Source organism: Anser brachyrhynchus (genome assembly GCF_964034855.1).
Source record: "Anser brachyrhynchus genome assembly, chromosome: 5".
NCBI classification, from domain to species: domain Eukaryota; kingdom Metazoa; phylum Chordata; class Aves; order Anseriformes; family Anatidae; genus Anser; species Anser brachyrhynchus.
Genome location: NC_137699.1, coordinates 37,029,548 through 37,052,349, shown reverse-complemented (window position 1 = coordinate 37,052,349; position 22,802 = coordinate 37,029,548). Strand labels below are relative to the sequence as shown.

Here is a 22,802-nt window from a genome sequence, read left to right as displayed (position 1 = left end):
ATCATGCAGCCAGGTAGGAATCCCCAGTCCATCCCCACTGGGGAACCAGTCACAGGCACAAACCATCTGTCCATCCCACCCTCACACGCCGCTGGCACGGTAGGGACTTCCCGACACGGCAACACAAGGGCCCCACCAGCCACCTTCATCTCTACACAGACACAAGCCACAGTAGCAGAGAACCGCTCATACCAACGTTGGTGGCACAGCTCTTGACACCTGAGCACAAGCAGGCGGTTTATCAGGCTGGACATACACAAATATAAGTCCTTTCAACTGCTTTTGTGTCACCAACCTGCTTTTCAAGGATCATCTAACATTGCATTGCTCCAGCTCAATTACACATATTTCAGGGGTTTTCATACACCAGATGCTTCTTTCCTTGATGGTAAAAAACACACTTCACATTATTAAGACTTGATAACACACTCAAAGTATTTGGCTTGGTTTCCAGAAGATAGGTCTGTGTGTGCCTGCATCCCTACCTATCCTGTTTTGTCCTTTTCCACCTTCCAACGCCTTTTGTACCATCAGCAAAAGTCAAGGAAAGCCTACAGACATTAGAAAACTCAGAAACATTAACTTCTTAAAAGTTACATGACTATCAGCAACCTGCTGTTGTAGGTACCAGAAGTACTGACTCTGCCACTTATGCACTCTTATCTACAAAACACTCATACATACAGAAATTCATTGGTCACAAAGCATCTGCTAGGAAACAAGCAACAGCCAAAGAGACGCTCCTAGACCTGAGTGCTTTGGGCCTCAATCTCACATGGCTGATTTGAGGACAACCCTTGTTCGGAAAGGCAAATCCACCTGTAAAGAAGTATTTTGGAGGTTGCTTCAGGATATGACGGATGCTTCAGGGAACCCAGCTCTGGAGGGACTCTGGGAAGATGGAGAAGGCAAAAATGAAAAGTGGGCAAGAATTGCTGAAGGCCCAAACATGCTGTTAAGTAACATAAAGTGACAAATTTCTCCCACTGCTCCTGTATTCCCTCCAAGTCTAGCAGATGAGACAGAGAACAGTCGAAGAGAGATACCTTGTCTTGATCTGAATGGTCCAGCTGATACAGAATCCATGAGCTCTCTTAGAAAACTAACCTCCTTGGGAAAAAATCTTCACCTTAGCTCTTGCAAGAATTTATTTTGTTGTTAGTCCTGCTAGATTAAAAAGCCCTGAAGTTTGCAGCTCAGGTCATTTCTGGCTGTCGGTTCTGTGGTCCTGATCGTAAAAACGCAGGAAAGGGAATACAGAGAGAATTGAGAGAGTCACTAAACACAGTGGTTTTCAGGATTGCCCCTTTAGTGTTGACAGCTTTTAAGGCAGTAATGTGCTGTTAAATGTGAACTGTTCACTGGAGCGTAAACAGGAATAAATAATTCAGTAGCAAGAAATAAACTTCTTGCTAATCCTGTCTTTGAGACTACTTTATCTTTTAAAACCAAAAAATAGAGCAGATGAAAAGCCTGATACCGTGAAGCACAGGAAAGTGAAAGAGATGAACCTAACAGAGTGCAATTGCCTGGTGGGACTTTTGCTCGCAAGCAGCGTCAGCAATAGCCCAGAGAAGAGCAATGTGGCAAGAATAATCCTTGTTTTACCAGCAAACCTCATGGCTGCCACCGAAGTGAGTGGGAACTGCCAGAGCTCTCTGCTTCTGACAGACCTGTCTGGGGTGAAGGCTGTGAGTAACGCAGAGACAGACATTACACGTTGGGTAAGAGATGCCTTTCACGTGGCTGCTCTGCATTTTGAGCCTCCTGTGCTTGCTGGGAAGACAGTGGCAAAGGCTTTGGGGGACAGAATTTTCCTGGCTCCATCTTTACATTTTCTAAGTTGCTGATATATAATTACTGAACGGCTAAACACTGTGCAGACATTATCCTGCCCCTACCCTCTGCAAACCGGTGGGTAGGTTGGTTTGCTTACTCTGATGTTCAGCATTTTAAAATAGATTGGAAATATGCTCTATAAATAGTTAATTAGGGGGTTGGTACAGTCAAGAAGGCTGTGCTAGTTAGGGGGATTCTTAATTTATTCAAGACTTGTTTTAAACAACCTTCTCTTTCTCTGGTCACTAAATATTTCCGCGAAATCAAATTAAACCACATTTTGTATTCACAGCAGCCCTTCACTCTAGGATCTGCATCAATAAGGAAAATTAAATCTAAAGATACTGACATTTCCTGACTCAATTAACCCTGAGGAGGTAAAATTTTCATGAATGAAAAGGCGAATTGTTAGCAGATACATTCTGGCTTTTACAGTCCCAACTATTCACGGGGGAAAATGGCAGCTCAGATCTTCAGCAGGGAGCAGGGGTAAATTATTAGTTCAGTGGTGCACTGATGATTCACAACAGCTGAAGAACTCCTGATCAATCCAGAAAGTCTGTGAAATCTGTTTTGGGAAGCTATTCCTAAAATACCTATTTATAAGATAGGTAATTGGACAACCGACCCCCTACTTACAGTTAAATAAAACCTGACAGAGTGAACTGTGCCTGAGCAGACAATCTTTTCTCTACGTTATCTATGGTTTTTGGTTAGGGAACAGGCAGAGCGCAGATATTACAGTGCACAAGGAAGGTTTCAGTCTGTCGTGCTGTTAGCTGGAAGCCGAGCACACGAAGTGTCAGCCACTCCCCAGAATTATCAGGGCCAGCTATTTCTCTGCTGTGCTGCCAAGGGGACCGCTCCTCAGCAGCGGTGTTCTTTGGTATGTTTCTCCCAGACCATGTCCTGATCTGCCAAGTCCCAAGCCAGCCCCACTCTTTTCATCTTTCTTATGCTCAGATACAGGGAAGTGCTGCTGCTGTAGGACTTCAAACCCTCTGCTGGGTGCCATCCTGCTCAGCCTGACCATCGGTCCAGAGAGGGGAAAAAAAATAACACGGGTTGCTGAAGACATCTGTCTGCAACAACAGAACCAAGTTATGGAAAGCCAGATCTAGAGACTGCTTCATTATGATTACATGAAACATGAGGGATTTTTCTCAGCTGCTTCAGCAGGCTCAGGAGTGCGGCTCATTCATCCCTACAACCTAACTCGGGGCTCATGTGCTTAAAGCTGCCTCTCTCGTGCTGTTTTTATGGACGATGCCTACCAGAGCCACCCTCAGCTATCTATCTGCTCTTGCTCTCTCCCATAACAGAAAAACAATATTTTTCTAACCACCCTCTGCTTCTCTGCTCACCTTTTCCTGCACTGGTCAGGGACAGTAATGTAGTAATCAGGAGACAAAACAGTCTTCTCCCTTAATTCTTCGTAAGATGCCTTGATTAATGTTTTCTTTGTATACACTAGTTAAAATGTTTGGAGCTCGAGGCACACCAGGGGTGCATATATGTTTAACTGTCTCACAACTAATCTCTCTCCGCGGTGAGCTTTATGTACAACAGCCCCAAGCAGCACAGCTATAGGAATTGCATGCCCACACTGGGGAAAAAAACATCCTAGATCATTCTTCCTGGGGATTCCCAACTTGGGACAAAGACAGAGGAAGGCAGAGTCAAAAAGTGCAAAACATTTTCATTTGGCATGTTGGAAAACCTCATCTTCAGAATCACCTCTGGTTTGGATAAACATCTGTGTGCAAACATCGGTACATCGCTAAAGCCGTGGTGTGTTTGGGAGAGGAGTCTGCGATCTTACAGCTTGGATATGGGGTTTGTGCATTGCAATAAATACAGTCCTCATGTGTTTTGCCGTCAAATACTTGCCATTTACTTTGTAAACATTATGCTAGAGTTTACTTTAGAGTAAGAATATCAATAAGTGGGTCTTTGAAATGAATGCTCAATGATTTTTATATCCACCTCCGCTGACCTTTAAGCTGTAAATTGATTGTTATGCAGAAGGCTATTAATTTAACACAGCATATTACATTTTCCACTAGCACTGACGGGCCTCTTCTGGCTTAGCAATTCCACTGGTCTTCCCCCTTGCTAACTGCATAGATCATACCTCTCTTGCTGTAATTATGACTAGTACCTCAGCATTAATTATTTCCCCAGCAACTGCAGGCAGAATTCCAGGTTTTACACATACCACCAGAAAGATAAGAAAGCCCCCGGCATTCAGAGAGACAGCAGTGAACAGCTTTCTTGCAGACCTTTGTCTTAGTCCATCACGTTATGTTCAGTAAATCATACTTTGCACAATCTCCTTTAGGCCCTGATTTCTGATGGCATTCCTACTGAATAAAGCTCATGCAAAGGTATTTCCATCAATCTCTGCAGGAAGGTAAGGTGCTTTCACTGAATCGTCTTCAGTACTTTAATACCATGTTCTAATATATTCAACTGAAGATGAGCAAAAGGTAAATCACGACTGTTAAGCATCCATCAAGCACCTGAACACTTATCCATCTCAATCCAACTCACTGAATTTTTATTTAAAGTTTACTATTATTTATTACTGATATTGGTAGATAGCATTCTTTTAAGCAGGGAAGAAAGAAGTCAGAATGCAGATTAGCAAACACTCCTCGACAAACCAAAAGGTACAACCATGTGTATCCACAACATGAAGGAAAAAGTGTGCCCTCACACACCTTCAGGCATACTTTTTGTAATATGCACTAGCCAAGCAGTTCCATCCACTAAGGATCCGCTTTGAAACAAGCCCAGGAGCCAGATCTCAGCCTCTAAATTTCTGTGTTATCTAGAAACATTTGTGTACTTCTTTAAACTGAAGTTTCATATGGATGACAAGGATTCCCAGGGCGTTCTGCTGGAGTCACTGTGACTGGCCCCGTACCAGGGCAGACAGGGTGTGGGACAGGCCCAGTGCCATGACGGAAATACAGGACCAGGTACACGGCAACGTAAATGAGAAATTCATTTAGTTGCTTGAGCTAAAGCTCTTGGAGATTTAAAGCCATGACAAGAACACACCGCTTTGGATAGGTGTGCAGTTATGTCATTTGCAGGCGGGCCACATCTTCAAGGTCAATTCTTGTCTTGATATTTTTCTTTAAAAAGAGCATAATAAGAAGCATCATTACAGGCTCACGTTGCTATCTAAATCACATAATGGGATCATATTCTCTTTTAATGGAAGGATTCTACTTCAAGCTTTAATGACATTTAAAAAAAAAACGGTCTACTGGAAGCCTCACTGATGGCTTTCTATGATATCCACCTCTGCCTTTATATAATTAAATCTAGAAAAGACCGTGCCTTGGGGCTACACTCCCACCATACAATTACTAGGAAATACCAAGCTAATTTTAAGACCTGCTTTCATGCTTGATAGTGTCCTCCTGACAGTACTCCCTTGTTTGTGAAATACTGCTCCCTTGTAGCACAGCAGAAGAAAATCAGACTTATATCTCAAGTCCTGCTGAGCCATTTGCAGACTCAGGCTCAGAAACTTCAGCATGGCAGTAGGGCACATGTAGTGGATTTTTGCAAGCCAACTTACAAGAGAGAAAACAAGTGCTGTCCAGTTTCACAAAGATTTCCCAGAATCAGACTGAGATTATTTGTTATAATTAGCATCCACCATATCAAACACATGCTCACAAAGAATGAAGTGGACGACAAGGATTTAAGACTGTAAGTATACTTCTACCTTGACATCCTGTGCAAACACAAGCCATACTTCCGCCCAATGGCTCCGACCACAAGCCCACTAAATTATAACCGAGCTGGCTTATAAATGGCTGAAGAACAGCTAAGTGACGAAGAAATGACTGCATCCCACGACATGGTGCTCCAGTCGCTGAATTTTCCACTTCTCCACTTTGTTGTTTCCCCTGTCAGATTCAAATGGGCTCTGTAAACCTCTGGGGCCTTCACAAGGAGGGATGAATAAACAAGACCAAAGAAATTTTAAGGAAGTGCATCTATTTTTGAAAAGATCCTTATATGCCCCTGTTTAGCTTTTCAGGCTTCTGGGTGCTGTGGCATACCGAGATCTGCTGTACAGTGGTTTAAATTTAGCATCCACCTATACTTCCTCTGGTGCAGCCGCTCTCCCTCGAATTCTAAAGGAAATTAATACACTGTGTATTTTTTGCATAAACTTCACTGTTTCTCCAGAGACAAGAGCATCAAGCTCTTCCTTCAACAATAGTTAAAAGACAGCACTGCAGTTATTTTGGTCCTAGATTTTTAATTAAAAATCTCTGTGGGAGGAAGGAAACTAGACAACCCACAAAGAGCATTAGGGTGGAATTTATGCTGTGTTAAATGAGCCCAAAGGACTCAAACCATGCACAGGCCGATGCGGCATGCACAACAAAATCCACACTCAGTTCTCAAGCTCACGACCTTCTGCGCCTACCTCTGTCCTTCCTTCTCTGTCAGTTTATCTGGGATTTAGCTGGAGAAAAGAAGCAGCTTGGGTAAACTGCACTGTCACTTCAGCCAGAGTGAGAAGCAGGTGAATGAACGCACCCATGGCATACGAATTTAAGCATGCATTTGTCTTTGCTGATCTCCTCCTACCTGCTCGAATAATACTAACCCAGTATTTCTGCCGGTGACTGCTCCGGTATCGATACGACTGTCCCACTACCCATGCAGTTGTGTGTGTGCCAGGCAGAAGCCAGACAGAAACTCTCCGTGTGAGATATTGGCCATAATTAAAAGCCCTGGAGAATCCCAGCAAGCAAGCAGTTACGACAGAGCGTGCATCTTGTCCCTGACTTCATTTCAGTGAAAAAGGCAGGCCCCCAAGCAACTTAAACGTGCTCCGCAGTGATTGTAAGCTTGCTTTTTAAAAGCATCCAATACATTTTAACAGTAAGTATTTGGAAACACCTGACACCGAAGACCTGAGTCCCCTTCCCCTCATATCACTTTTATATTGAAACAGTACCAGTGGCGGCACGAAATTCCTCCTTGCTGACGCCAGTGTAAGCCAGAGCAGGACCCGTCTCCCCACTTTGTGGGCAGCAAACCCGACAATACAGCTCTTGACAAAAGACAGCAAATCTGAAAGCTGTGGAACACAGGAAGAGGACTTTTCCCATCACTTTAAAGCTAACCTATACTGACACCGGCTTTTTTGTCCCTGAATGGAAAGATCCAAGCAAGAAAAGCCCCAGCTGAAACAAAACAATGCTGCTGAGCTCCAAGCACTCCTTCCTACAAGCACTGGAAATACAAGGGGGGGAAGCAGCCCTGCCTGGAGAGCTGCAGGGCTCGCAGCTGGTGAGGCTACGAGCTAAGCATGCAGCACACTGCCGGCACGAGGGCAACCACACCAGCTCCAGTGCTGCCACAGGGGAGGGCAGAGAGGGCAAAGGAGGATCTGGAAAACCAGGGGCTCCTGCAGACTCCCGCCTTCAGCTTTATGGATCACACTGACCTTCAACAGCTCCGTGCTGAAAGTGTAAATGTGGCTTCAAGCAAAAAAATAAAAAAAAAAATTGCCTCCTGAACAACTGCAGGCTGAGGCCAGGCACAGAAGGAAGATCAGGTCCGGATTGCCCCTGGCTGAAAGGAAGCCAAACACAATGCAGCCGATTCACAGCATTTTCTTTATCGCAGTGCTAAGAGCAGCCAGACAATGCTTTCCAACACAGACCACAGCAATTCATCATGAAGAGACGGAGTTAGCAGGAAACACTCCCATTATCTCTGCTACGAAAAGGAAGCAGCGAGGAGAATGACTAAAAGGTGACAGACAGATTTTATGAGGCCAGACTTGAGCCACGCTCTGGGCTGACCATCTTTTCCATACCAGAAAAAAAAGTGATAGGCTTCAGCTGCACAGCTCTTACAAAACAGGAGTCAGAGTTGCTGCACTGTGGCTCTTCAAGAGAAAACAAACCAAGACAAAATGAAAATATTTCAATAGCAATTGTGCTGCGCCAGATCCCCAGGCTGTGTAAATCGGGGGAGTTTTGTGGCCTCCTTAATGGAGCAATGTTGACTTAGAGCTGCGAGCATAGGGCCAGGTGTCCGGCAAGTAAAAGGGAGGTATCTCAGACCTGCGAGGCTATAGGGAAGAGGTGGAGGAGAACATGAACCATGGTGCTTTCTGGCAGTAATTTGGTCTGCATTACGAAAGTAGGCTTCGAAATGGTTGCTGCCTACAAGCTCCGAACACAGAAGAGTTTATAAACACAAAAGCCCAGATGGAAAAGATTTGAAAGGTTTGGGAGGGTAACAAGGGAAGGAATAAACAAATATCTCTGAAATGAAGTAAGGAAGCACTTAAAATGGCAGAAGGCTAGATGGCCTGTACAGACTCTGTGGTGCCTCGGAAAGGTACAAAACCTTTAACATCCCACGGCTGTGCACAAATACTGAATTCCCCTACAGGGCATAAACACAGGCTGCTCTTACCAGCTGCCAGCAATAAATACTATTGCCCAACCGTTAGCAATCAGTCATTACTGCACCCAGAAGTACTAGGAGCTGTACAAACACGTAGTAAGTAATTGCCCCCGCCTCAAAAAGCATACTGGGATTCTGGCTCAAGCAGCCACTTGGACCCAGACACATTTGCTATGGAGCAACAGACCATGCCAGCTAATGTCTGAGTGAAACAGAGAAAACTAAACAGCATCACATTTTATGTCTTCCCCTTGATCAAGTCAGCTCATTCAGCACCTTTCCCAGCAAAATTCATCTTCCACTGCAGTCAACTCTTCATCTGTAGGGGAATATATAAACACTGCTATTAATGACTTCTCCCCTGCACAGCTCACAGCGCATAACTGGAGACACCAGTGATGGGATTGCAGTAAGGACGATTAGGTTTTTTATAATGAGCAGTTTCACATCTGGTTAAAAGTGGAGGTGACAAGACAATAAAAAAGTGATTTCCAAAGCTGCTCACCAATGGATTCTGCAGCCTCCTGTGGGAGCAGGGCTGAGCTGATACCGTGTCTGTCTGTAAATCCCACATAAAGTGTCCTGACTGTAAGCCTCACTGCCAACAACTGCAGGCAAGGACATGGCTGATGCCTCTGCCTCTCTTTCCAGGGCTGCCGATGTTGCTGGACTCTTTGAGGGAAAAGATCAGCTGCTGACAGCCCGCAGCTCCTACCCAAGGCAAACAGAGCAGGCAAAAACCTTGAGTCAGCCCAGGGAGAGAAGTAATTTAAACCAGCAAAAGGAGTGCCACAGATCACCTTCCTCAGAGAAAGACGCAGCAAAGACCAGGGCGAGCTGGATGCTAGGCTGGGTTACATCCCAGCTGTGGATTTGTCCAAGGTCGGCTGTTTGCTCCCCGATGGCCTCAGGCAGTACGGCATGACCCAGTCCCAGCCTGCGCACAGAACCACCTCTGCCAACACCGTCCGAGTCACAGGCAGTCGATGAGCTTGGGAAGCAACAGCAAAGGTTTTCCTCCCTGCTCTGCTGCTGTCTGGAAGGCTGTCTCTGAAGCAGCGCGCAGTCTGGAGGAAATGAAGTCAAGGACCGCAGCACTGAAACGGCACTCGCAATAAGCAAAGGTGGGAATTAAATGAGACGGAGGTCACTCTAATGCACAGGGGGAAACTATTAGGTTCTGCTGACGTTTATTTCCCACAACAGCCCAGCAAGGTAACTGTGCCAACGAACAGGTTTATGACTGTAAGCAGCACAAAGAAAGCACATTCCTCTTAGCACGGCTTTGCAATCTTCTGAGAGCACCATCTTTTTGTCCCCCAGACTCCTTCACCTCACCATCACCTGCCTCAAACCAACCTCTTCTCATGCACAAAGGGTCATACTGGTTTATTTACTCTGTGGCAGAAGAAAACCTGCAAGTTTTAGCTAGGTCCCATGTTTCCAGACACTGGTCGGTCATGTGAAATTAGGACAGTTGCTCTGCAGAAGACCGTAGCCTGTTGATGGTACCGCCTTCCCCCAGTTACTCTGAGTATGAAGTGTTTCCTGTACCGTATGTATTTTTTGCTTTGCCTGCAAAGCCTTTCCTGTATGGTTACTGCTCATCATCCAGCTTAGCAGCAGGGCTGGGAAAAAAAACACAACAATCAATAAACCATGATATCTGGGTGATAGTATCTGACTGGAATTTTTAGAAGTTTCCCTCTGTACCCATTGATCTCAGGACTGCCCTGCCCTGCAGGTGACTGAGGAAGATGACTGCAGATACAAATGCCTAGTATTTCTCTGCTGCCAGGCACTCACTTTTCACTGGTGCAAGGAGCTTTTCAGGATGAAGATTTTCACCACTAAGACACCTCTGTATTTCCCTGGCAGCTCAAAGGTATTTCCCAGTAAGCATTACTGTAATCTGCACCTCTGCCATGGCCCTCTTATATTGCCAATACGAGGCAAACAAAAACACAGGCCAGCCGCCAGTCTGGAAGAGAAAAAAGTCTTACACACTTTATTTAAAAATAAACTACAGCCGTGACTCACAAGTCATGACTTTTCAGCCAACATACTTCCCAATTCTTGGTTTCTTACCTGTGAATACACAGGAACAGGCAAAGCAATGCAATGTCTTTCCGCTGTACCTCCGCTCACAAAGGCACGATCACAAACGCGTGGCATATTTGACGCTCGCTTGCAAGGAGTTCTGGAGGCTGTGTGCAGACCAAGACTTGTTCTGCGCGTGACTTTGTAGCAGTTCAACCATCTAAGTTAGCAGCACTATTTGCTGATGTACTTCTGCCAGTACAACGAAAAGTGTGGATGGAGTCACAGCCAAATAAAGGTGCTCTATACTGGAAGAGCTTGTTCTCCTTTCCCACAGGGGAAAAAGCTGCGCTGGTATAAGCGTGTTCATACTGGCAGACATGCATTTGTACGTGGGGAGGGTTACAGCAGTGTTGCAGAACTGTAGGTAAAAGCAGTACAACCTGTAAGCAGGCAAGACCCAATCTCACAGGGGATTTGCTACTCTGATCTTGAATTCACTCGTCAAATTCCTACTTCTACAAGCAATCTAGACACAAGGCTGAATCAGGCTGATTGGGTTTTAGCTCAACAAAATCCACCAGAAGTCCATACAGGCTGCCAACAAGGAATAGCGGCAGCGTAAGGCGAGGCACGCTTCCATGTGGGCTCTCACTAATGCTAGTTATCCCTAAGGGACTCCAGCCCCTTAGACAGGTGATAAGTTACCCAAGTTGTTTAGCAGCAGAGGGTAGTGAAATGGCCAACCTCACTGTATCAAAACAAATTCCTGAAAATGTCAATTTATGAAGCTAATCAACGGATGCCGCTGCCACAGCTGTTTCTAGCAGAATTCAGACCTCAAGGGAGTGGAGCGCTTGTGTTTCTGAGCAGACAGAAATGCAAATAAGGTATTCAGGTACTTATAAATCCATCACAGGCGATTCCTGCCAGTCAACAGTTCTCAAGGCATAAGGCTACAAATGTTCAAAGAACCCACTGCATTTGCATGAGACTGCAGCCAGCCTCAGAGGCAGGGCAATGGAAACAAAGAAAGGAGAGGAGGGGAATGAAGAGCAAGGGGAGAAAAGGAGGGCAGGTAAAAAGCACAGCCTGGAAGGACTAAGGGAATAGTCTACACGAGGGGAGATTTTAAAGAGCCACCGGGAGCCCCGAAGGCTGGGATAGGCTTTGGGAAGGAGGAGGAAAAGACACTCACCGTGGTGCTCACTGTCGCAGCCAGCAACCCTCTCCTCTGCCACGCGACGCCTGCGCTCGGGGCAGCCGTCCCTTCCCCAAACCCTTGCACTAGGCGCACGCAGAGGCTTTCCAGCCCGCTCCCACACGCACCGCTCCTCCGAGCTGCGGATCAGCGCAGGACCCGGGGCTGGCACCCGCATGCCGAGCCTCTGCTCCGGGGGCACATGGCAATGCAGCACGCCTCCCACATGCTGCCGGCACGCCGTCTACGCACCCAACCCTGGCTCGAAAAAACAGAGCGACTCCCTAAGCGTGGTGGCTGCGGAAGAAAATCCTCAAAATAAGCACAGCGCGATTCGACCCAGCGATACGAGCAAAGAGAAGCTGGAACAATAGCCCTGAGGGGTGTGATCTGCCAGTATTCGCCAGGGGAAGTTTAAAATGCAATGCCAGTTGAGACAATTATTTAGTTGTCAGCGCTGTTAACAGTTTCATTACTGATCAAAGCAGCAGGGCAGCACAGAGGGAATTAGAGCCACTCGGAGCCACTTACCAAAATGGGCCAGCAATACACAATCTGCAACTCTACTTCTGTCATATAATCCCTCCCACCTTTTCTCTTTCTTTTTAGAGGCTCCTTGGCATACAGAATCGCTGTGCAATAATAACAATAATAAAAGAATCAGTTCACCCTTTTCTGTAATTAATCTGTAAGGGATAAAGTAAACACCTGCAACAGTGTAGAGGCAGCAGTGGTGGAAATCCTTCCGTGCATGGCTCAGATATACCCACGCTGGACAAAGGTTTCTCAGCCACTCCAGCATCATTTTGGAAGCCACGCAGAAGGTGCCACGCAGAGGCAGGTTTGCCAAGCACAGGCACAGCCAGCAGATGCTAGCACAGAACTGCTGCTTCGGCTTTAAGAAGAGTCAGATAGATGTTGCTAGTTACAGTATCCCATAGCGATTGTACACATATTTCAGTAGGCAAGCATGTTTAATTACAGCTCTGCTTCTGCATGTATCATTCAGATCCTGGAAAATCTCCAACTGTTCTCCTTTCTTGGGTTTTCCCGATATTGCTAAATTAAGTAATAAGCAAAACTCACAAACCTCAGCCAAGGCTTGCCCCCCAAGGCTCTTTGCTTTGTGGCTGTTCTTCCCAGGCTGTGCTCTGCCCTGGCCTTTGCAGCAAAGGGAGGGCTTTGAAAATAACATATATATATCTGTCGGTGCCACCAGCTGTAGTGTAGCAGCCGATGTCTTTTTGTATACAGTCTTCTAGTGACTTGTCTGGTTTTGTGTCAGATCAGATTCCTCTGAGACATCTGGCATTATGTGACTGAAAACAATATGAACTAAAAAGCTTTGGGAGAACTCCCACTTTTTGCGTTGATTTCTCATGAATAAGTGATATCCAAAACAGTGGAAAATTAAGATGACAGTGATAATAGTAACAATAAGAAGCTAGCATTTCCAAGGTGTTTTACACCTTCAAAGCACTGTGCAAACAAGGATTAAAATGCATGCACCAACACCACCCCCTGCACTTGACAGTCCATTGCTTGATGAAGGCGCAGCATCTGCTGAGATGTGAAGATCTTTTATTAAATCAGAAATTTCAGCTACCAGAGACACTGTCACAGTGGGGAACTGCTGAAATCTTCGTGGGAGGCAATGCTCACATGTCAGGCCCGGATCCTATTGCCACTGTGGGGCCCCGTGTGAGGAGTGATGCCGAGACCAAGGGACCACAGCAAGTTTGGGGTCTGGGAGGCAGCGTGTACACAAGGGTGTTTCTCTCTCTTTCCAATGGTTATAAAAGAAATCCCATGTGGGTGGGTAATGTGGGCCCAAAAGAAAAACTGGGATGAATTTGAAGAGAAAGGCTCATGAGCAGATGGCAGCACAAGGAGTATGAGGTCTCAGAGGAGACAAGGGGATGCAGGCGGGCTCTTGGCTGTGAAGGGCACCCTGAGGACAGGCAAAGGCTACAGGGGATTTCTGAGGGCACTCCAGACAAGACGCTACCAGGAAGAGTTTTGCTCAGGAAAAAGATCTGATGGTGTCTCAAGGTCCCTTCTGGCCCTATGTTTCCCTGGGTTCCTAGTTCCCCCCTTCCCACTAGCTGGCCCTACAAAGACAGGTCAGCCTTTCAGCACTTGCTAGGGTTGTTTGGCATTGGCAGCGACGCCAGCAAATGCAACTGTCCCGTGGCCAGTTCCCTCCAAGAGCTGGGGGATTTCTTAAGTGGAAGATGCGGAGGCAGCTCCTAGCGACCCCTTCTCCCTACCAAGCTGCTGAATGTCAGCGCAGCCTGCAGTTCTGGACCGTGCTCTGCCCTTGGCAGCCACAAGAGCCGCTGGCTCTGCTCAAGGAGCAACAAAAGGCAGAGAGGGAAACTGCCGCTGCATCGTTACTGGGCGATGTTACATCTACCTCTGCCATCTCGGCCACACCATAACAACAGGAAATCCTCAACTTTGTTCCCAAAAGGGAGCTATTCTACCTTCCTTCTGAGATGTCCTGCCTCTTCCTTATGCAGCCCAGTGCAGGATCAACTCGTTTCTGCTGAACTGGTATGTGACTGCTCTCTTCAGAGCTCGTCCCGCTCGGCTGGACTGGGGTCAGCGGTGGCTTGCTTGGGGTGAGTGCTGACAGGATCAGTCTTAACGCTTCTTGATTTTAAAGAGACTTGCTTGAAAGCCTTTTTCCACGTGCCCAGTGATCACATCCCCACTGTTTCTTTCTTTGTTTATGCCCAGTTTCTGCTGAGCAACAGCTTCCTTCCTGTACTTGGAAAAGCATGCCTGGGTCGCAAAGCTTATGTCAGGTGATTTTCACTAGAAGTTTGGCTGAACTGTTTGCCTTTCTAAAAAAGCAGAAAACGCATCTTCATCTTCAAAAAACAGGACAACAGTCACATGATCACCATGAAATGCTGTTAGAGAAAGGCCAAGTAGCACACGCAGCTGTGTGCTGCTAAATTAACAACATAAATACAGATTTTAGAGCACACTGCCACACTTAAAATCCCCCCAACTTATGATGCTTGCAACAAATCAATGGTCTGATCAATTGACGACTCGAAAACAACCAAGCTGCAGCCTGGATGATGTCAGTAAGTTCAGCTCCCTGCAGCAGCTCATGCTCCAGCAGCGAAGGTGCTTTCAAAGACATCACAAATTGGGAAGAGCTCGTTAACCAGTCCAGGAAAATCCCAGTACACTCCCACCTCGAGGTCTACGCCAGTGCTTTTCCCTTGTGCCCAATTTGCTCAGCCCCAGCCACAAGCCCAGGTCACACAAAGCGCAGCTTCTTCCTATGACCCAAGCAGCTAAGGCCCAGGGGCATCTCCCTTTGAGTCTTCTGATTTCCTGGGGAAAAAAAAAGGCACACCTTTTCCCTTCAAATTCCTCTGAATCACAGGGAGGGCAGGCAGCTCTTAACCCTCCTCTAGCTGGATGAGAAGCATACTAAAGCCCCAGCGCCAGCCCAGCCTCCTGCAGTGGCTCTGGCAGGGATGGTTGGGCACGGCCGAGCCCACCGGGCCTCCCCTGATCGTACAGTCTCCACAGGGTATTTCTAGCTCGAAAAACCCAACCAACCAGAAATAACTTATCTTTTTCATTCCTTTTTTCTGGCCTGGAATCCTCTTGAAATATCACTGAGGTGAAAGAGATCTGAGCTTCGTGTTTTCCTGTGCTCACAGAGCGCAGACACACATATTGACACAAAAGGAACGTGACTGGCTCTGCGGTGCTGCCTTCCCATTAAGCAAGAAGCAGAGGAGACGGAGGAAGAATTGCTTTCTGCTTTATGCCCGGCCATGCCTTCCCATTGCTTCCAGGCATTAACTGCACGTTTCCACAACTGCATGACTGCGAGGACATGGGCAAGCCCTTAGTTTGTAGTAAGCAGCAGGTTAAAACATTTAATAGCCAAAATTCTGATCAAGCAAAAACTTGTGACTTTGAGTCCATCTTCTCAAACGTTCTTAAGATTTTCTTCATGCTGTACCTTCTCACGCTATTTTCAAACTAAAGCCAGTTTTTTAACAAACACACTTTGATCATCTGTGCTCTTAAACTGCATTCAAGATGCTCTGTAAAGAGGGCCAAGTCTTAACCAGCTCCCTATCGTTCCATAAAAAAATACTGTAGAAACAAAGACTTCAAATTTCCAAGTAATATATGGTATTACTGCTGTGGTTTAAGACAATTCCACAGACAGTGCGAGTGGCTTTGCCTAGACAGCTCCCAAACCAATCTCCTGCTGTTCCCCTAATTAATTCCCCATACGCATCTCAAGCCTCTCTTATATATTAAGTGGCTGTCACAGTTTTTATTTGACATTTGGATCTTTCGAGACAACAAGGTGTGAGACAGAGGCCACAGAAACCCAGTGAAGTTCTGCCAACATCTTCAGTGGTAATGGCGTTTCAGGCGAGGGGTACTGCTCATCTTCTCTCGGTTGGGTACAGTAACAGCCTGCTCCCTCGGTTTCTCCCAAGTCACTCCTCATATGCAGCAGCACTGAGGAAATCAGCATGTGGGGCAGGGAGGGCGCCTTGGGCTGACTGAGCCCTGGCTGGCGAAGGAGCTCCTGACACCAAACCCCTCCTTGCTTCACAGCTGAGGTAGCCATGAGTCAGGTTGGAGGGAGAAGGCTGGAGATACGCCAACTTTCCTTTACACTAGCAGTCCTGCATGCTAAAGAGTGCTTTTTGCCCAAATATCCCCCTTTTCGGTTCATAAATTATTAGGGCCATGGGAAGCGGGTTAGTGATGGTACTGAAGTATGCTTGCTGCTTTACATGAAGCGCAGTCTTGATGGGATGTTGTTTTTCACCAGCAACGCAGCAATGCTGCCGCTATCATCTGTTTAGCTTATGTACAGAAAGAAACCTTTCTAAACCACAGCACCCTCATTCCTGAAGCTCAACACCATCAGGAATAGCCCAGAACCAGGCCTGCTCCATGACTGTAGTCCTCTGAAAGGATGCGAATTGAGAACTTGGCCAATTTACAGTGTTAATGTCTATTATACAACACAGGACTGTGCCTGCCACCACCTCTACCAGTGCATGTGAGGCTTTGCTGTTTCACTACAGAGATGACTTTTGGGGGAGCCAAATCTTCCTGCTTTCACAGGGACTCTGCTGTACCTAAGCAGTGAAATATTGCAGGAATGGGGTAGAAAAGCGATACAAGGACAGGGATTATGCACTAGTAGCAATGAAAGGGAATGATCAGAATGGTACGATTTTACAGATTCAGACACGCTTGAAGATGCCCTTTTTTAAAAAACAAACAAAAACCAAACAGAATCACTGCCAGTATTTCTTGCAGTTCAAAGAATGCTGGATCCCAAAGTCACAGAGACACGCGAGGACAACTAGCCAGAAAACATCTGAAAACATGAGCTATCAGGAAATAATCGAGAAGCCTGAAATGGCAGCAATCAGGGAGAACCGAGGGCAGCAAGAATATATTCACCATCTGTCCCTCCAGGCAAATTACTCTTCCTCAGGATGTTTCTGGCTAACAGGCTCATCTTGGAAATATCTTTTTTCGCATATTCCGTGTCTGTTTCTGGGAACACAAGGACAAATAAGCCTGTCAGAAAGTAGGAGTAGGTCTGGACCTCTGTGGCTTAGTTTAGGAGAAAATGCAACCCTTTTTCCAAATATGCGATTAGGTCTCACGATCCAGGAAGAAGTGAGAACACAGGCAGCGTGTGTTTATAAATCTGGCCACATCTGATCGCTGTTTCCAAACTCTCCATTAACAACTTGGTGAACGTCCAGCAAAAGGAGGTTTTCCAGGGCTAGGACACTGAGGAAACGCTGCTGTTGAAACATGCACTATTGTAATGATATTCCCCAGTGACACGATGCAGCTGAGACAGGATTTGTGCTTGCTGCCCAGTCAGCCTGAGCCGCTACCCCACCGCCAATAAATGGCAGCATTTGGTTTTGGGGGAGTTGTTCTTTCTCTCGGTTTATTTCAATGCACAAAACCTGCAAGGAGAAGACTTTTCTTGAGCGCAGACAGCAAAGCTGCAGAGAAGAAAAACAGGACAGTGCTTGCCTTTGCAAAGTAAAAGCCACCACAGGCCTGGGAACCAAGATGCAATTTTTACTCCCTTTGAAGATGAGGGCCGAGGCTATTGGGTCCCAGCTGGGAGCCCTGGATGAGGGCAGGATGAGGGCGCTGCTCACGCAGACACTAGCAAGCACAACAGGAGCTTTATATTGAAAAAGGTGCTACAGGGCAGAGTAAACTTTCTAAACACGCTGAGGTATTGTTCTTGAGCACAGCTCTGAACTGCTTGGGGTAACTTCAGTTACCTAAAGAAGGGAGGAAAAAAAATCACACATGAGTTTTACGCATAGCGTGAGAAAAAGGCCAGCAAAAGCGATGAAGAGGAAATTGTTTTTTCTCATTTTTCTCATTGCAAGAGCCGAACCCCCACTGACTTCTGCTATTAAGAGAGAACAAAGAAGTGCTGTATATTAAATTGTAACCCCATCTACAGCTTCGGTGCGTTTTCGGATTCACACGTAGCGCTTGATGCCAACAAGTTTTGGTCTAAGTACTTCATTATTCTGGTAAGAAACAAGATCCCGGATGATGAAATGGCAGCAAAACAGAAAAAAAGAAGGAAAAAAAGGAAAGATTTTCTTGATAAGATTTATTCAGACTTTGCAATTTCCAGAAAAAGACAAGTTTGTCCAACTCCTCAGAAACTCAGCTTTCACTGCTTTAGGAGGAAATTCTTCAATCAGAGGGTGGTGAGGCACTGGCACAGGTTGCCCAGAGAAGCTATGGATGCCCCATTGCTGGAGGTGTTCAAGGCCAGGCTGGATGAGGCCCTGGGCAACCTGATCTAGTGAGTGGCATCGCTGCCCATAGCAGGGGGGCTTGAATGGGGTGATCTGTAAGGTCCCTTCCAACCCAAGACATTATATGAATGCTCAAATCTTGTCTTGTTTTATCAGAGAACGTGGTAGACTGGAGTTTTGATGCCACCTAACGTGATTTTGATACTCGTTTACAGAAACAAAAAGCCATACTTCAGACTACTCATGTAACTTGTTCAATGGTCAGTTTTTCCAGCACAGCCAGTACTGACTAGATGAATGCACTGGGCACTTACATTACACAGCGCATTAAGCCTAATTTGCATTAACTGTAACTGCTTAAAGATGACTTAATTAACTGGAACTACATGAGGATACCGTGCTTCATTAAAATAGAAAGGAAGGGAAAGGAAGGAACACAAACAAAAAGCAAACAGCCTAATTTCTTCCAGCACTCGTGTTTTCGTTACGGCCTTTCACAGACAAACACTGTGTACAGGAGCTTAAAGCAAAGGCAGACCCGTGAGCCTGCACACGAGGCAATAGATGTGTCAGCCTCTTTTGAATCCAGCCTTAAGCAACCAGAGTTGGAAAGAGCCAGTTCTGCTCCCTTTTCATGAACCCTTTTCCTTTAAAGTTTTCAGATCTACATGGTTTTGCTTTTAAAAAAACAGTTCCCCAAAAGAAAAAGATGTTATAGCAAGGGTAAGAAAGCTAATAATGGAGCCAGATGCAGTGAGGAACAACACTGAGGGAGTCAAAAACCTTCATAAGGTCACTTTAAATACCCTTATCTCCGCTGGTAAAGAACATACCAGACATCAGGAGCCAGACCCACAGCTGGTAAACCAGCTTTGATGCAAGTGAGGCCACTGACACCATGTCTTTTTTTCATTTAGCAGAGAGCAAATCTGTTTGAGAAGACAACCGTGAGGCTCCAGGCTGCCTTTGAAGAGCTAACATACCCTTTGATGCTACAGATAGCTGGATATCGTGTTTTGCTGGCTTCTGGTTTTAAATGGGGCTCTGTGGTTAACCAGAGCGGCTGCACAGCAAGGAGAGAATGACTTGCAACTGAAGAGGAACGCCAGCGCCTGCACTCCAGCCAGGAGAATGCCATACATGCGGGAGGCTCAGGGGTACAGCACGTGGCAGCCAACTGAGAGCAAAGACTGTAGGGTTCAAACCCTTCCATTTAGAAAACAACCTTTATTTTCCACTTTTCCTTGAAAGGGTGGACACCCAAAGGAAGGACCTCAGGCCCCAGATCCGCTCTCCACATCAAAGGGCTTGTTTCTAAATCTAAAGCAAATGAGGGTGTTCAGAAGAAATGTTTGACAGTATGTGCCATTTTTAAAATGGTAAAGCACCATGGTTGTCAAAGGGTTTTCTCTGAAGCCACGCCTGTCGCAGTCACTGCAATCCATTTCTGCAGCTGTGCGACTCAGACTGCTTGAGGCCAAGTCCCCAGACTTGTTCCCTCGGTGGCCCAGTGACAGCATGGACAAGAAGGAGAGATCAGCTGGAGAGGGCAGAGAACCAGGACTGACATGGCTTCTGGAACATCCTCTTGTACAAAAACAGACTGAATATATAATTGAATGGAAAATATAGAGTGTGATCTGCAATCCTATAGCTGGAACACAGCTGTGGAGGAAAGGAAACACAACCATCCTTTCTCTGCAGCTCCCTGCAGCACTCAGCAGGTGACCACAAGTGGAGGACAAGATCTCTGCAGCCTGCATACCCAGTCCTGGCCCGCTGTTTCACAGCTTTTAGGAGTGGACTGACTTCATGGACTACCATTATTTGCTCGAGGATCTGGCAACAGGAGAGAGTGCAAGCAAAGTGCTCACCCAGGACAGGCAATCAAGTAGTAAGACAAGCCAAGTGTGTGTTTAATCCCCTCAAATCAGGCTTCAAATGCTGAGTTCTCAGCTGGTGAGCCCTGAGTCAGGAGTTCCAGGGGTGTTAAATGGCCCTGGGGAAGCTGAATGTGGTCCGGGAGGGCCAGATGCACATTATGAGCAGAAAGAGCAGTGAACACCCATGGCTGCTTTGCAGGAGCACAGCGTCAAGGCGGTGCCTGGGGGCAGCCAGCCCAGCCAGCACATGGGGTTCTGTGCTGCCCGCACCCAGCCCACACAGATCCGTGGGCAGGGCCTGCTGGGCTCACTCCATCACACTCCTCAGGGACACGGCCTTCCTCGCCCTGCCAAGAGCCAAAAGCTGGCATTAACAGCACAACAGAGGCATTACTGTACAGATGAAGCCAGATAAAAAGTACGCAGGAATTAGTTTTGGCTTAGATCTACGACTACTTGATGGCATCCACCATACTCTAATTGTTCAGTGACAGAAGGACTCCATGTAATTAAACAGGACTGCACACACAGACAGAGTCACAGTACTAATTTTTGCAGAAAGGCAGCAAGATCAACCCACAATGTTATGCTGTGGCAACGATATCTTAACCAATTGCTATTTCAAGACACTGTCACTGGAAGAGATTTATACCCCTACCATACCCCTACCCCTGTGCCTGCCCATGCAATTAGTCTGCCTTTGTGCAAAATATTAATGGAGAGAATTTATAATAAAAATATTCACAGAAAAAAATGATTTATGTAGATACTTTACTTTTAACAGAAGAAAAACGCCAAGACTGAGAAAGTTTAGTGCTATACTTTATGCATAAAAAGTACCAAAAATTTCAAATTAGTGCCTCTGTACTCTTACATATCTTACGTACCAATTTTGTGCCTATAAACAAAAGATCATTGCTATTTAATGAGAAAGGCAATAGTAAACTTTGGCTTGTGGTGTGCAGAGAGGCACTGTTTAGCTTATGAACATACATAAAAAGGAACTTTGAAGTGACAGAATCAAACCAGAAAAAAAATCACAACTGTAAAAATGTATCCCTCATAAGAGCTTAATGTCAGCTTGTAGGTTCCTCCAGGAAACTAAACTGGGAAATCCCCCTACCATGAGCCTCCAGATGGAGGAGCGCTACAGAGACAGGAGGGAACTACAGGCAGCTTCTAGTGGCTCCTAAAAGCTTCCTCAGCCAGGCAGGATGGAGAAACCCAGTCATGCAAACTGCAAAGAAAGTGAACCAAAGTGAACATACAGCCTGTGCCTTTCAAGAGGAACACTTCACTGGAGCTACTCAGTATGACTGAGGATTTTGCCCCAAACGTTGACTGCTCTGGATTATGCCACATGAGATTTAAGTGAAACATTTTGCATTTGTTTCACAGTTCTATGTTATAAAAATTAAACCTGACTGAACTATGAATAGCACTAGGCGTTCACTTTCCCTAAGGAGGGCTGTGGCTAAGTTTCTGCTAGCTCAAGCAGCAGGTTGCTGGGAATAATCTGTCTCCTTCTGGGAGCACGGCACAGTGACCTTCCAGTCACCCAGCTGGCAAAAGATCCTCAGCAGTCAGTGAGCTGCTGCTACATTTAAGACCACTATCTGGTCTTGTATGAAGCCACTGCTAGGATTTTCACGATGAGAAGAGGTCTTCCCTGTTCTTCCCTCAACTCACCTCACAGTCCTTACATGACATTTGCACAAAACAGAACTCCAGCTTCAAAAATAAAAGCCTGTTGTCTTGGCATCTCATCAAGCCTGTGCACTGAGCTTGCTCTTCTCAAAGCAGAATAAAAATTCACAGCAACCCTTCTTGATCAGAGCACTCAACTAACAAAACCGGGCATCTTCAAAGCAAGAAAAACAATGTTAATTATAAATTGAGTTTCCTCCAAAGAGAATAGCGCATCAGGTATCTGAGAGCAATTTATTTAATCCTTCACCAGATGCAAGGTACGTACGGCACTTCAACAAAAGCAGAAAAACACATCAGGATGACTACAGGAGTACTTGCACAAAGCATCAGGGCTCAGGACCCTACCCTGGTGAAGGCTGGAAGCACAGTGCTCCAAAGAATCCACACAGGTTTTTTTTCCAGAAGAGCCCAAGTACATGCAATTAAGCTGCCAGCAGAGAGGTGGCTCTGAAGCTGCCACAATGGGGCACTGCTCCGTTGACATCATGATTCATTTACAGCAGGAAGTCCCTTTTACAAATATTTCCCAAATAAATTGGTGATCCCATTGGAAACGCTCTAGTGCAACAGAAATCTTGTTTAATAGAGACCAAACTCTGATCATATCTCCCACACAGTGAGTAATGCCATACTCCACAAATAGTCTAATTTGAATGGGTGGTCATGATGAGTAAGGCACTACTCAGGGAGAAAAGGTGAAAAAATCTGTTTCTTCCTGGTTATCACAAAGAGATGGCCACCTATTATTGCAGAGATGAGACTAGCAGTATGTAGGGAACTGACTCATGTTTACATTTGCCTTATCTTTAGAAAGGCTGTTAGTAATACTGAGAAAGGAGAGAG

The 22,802-nt window shown here is 46.0% G+C and overlaps 1 protein-coding gene across 6 annotated transcripts in view; it reads right to left on the bottom strand.

The window, feature by feature from the left end:
• The window catches only part of OSBPL5 (oxysterol binding protein like 5), a 204,592-nt gene that overhangs the window by 63,973 nt on the left and 117,817 nt on the right, over positions 1-22,802 (bottom strand). The window contains exon 1 of one of the 6 annotated variants that reach the window (XM_080595137.1): positions 11,540-12,188. The exons of 4 other annotated variants lie outside the window; for them this stretch is intronic. Coding sequence is in view for 1 of the 2 variants with exons in the window: in XM_080595136.1 (XP_080451262.1) it covers positions 10,390-10,476 (87 nt within the window). In the remaining variant the exon portion in view is untranslated. Of the gene's footprint in view, positions 1-10,389; positions 10,763-11,539; positions 12,189-22,802 lie in introns of those variants that run through there. One more of the 6 variants, XM_080595136.1, reaches the window with a different exon arrangement.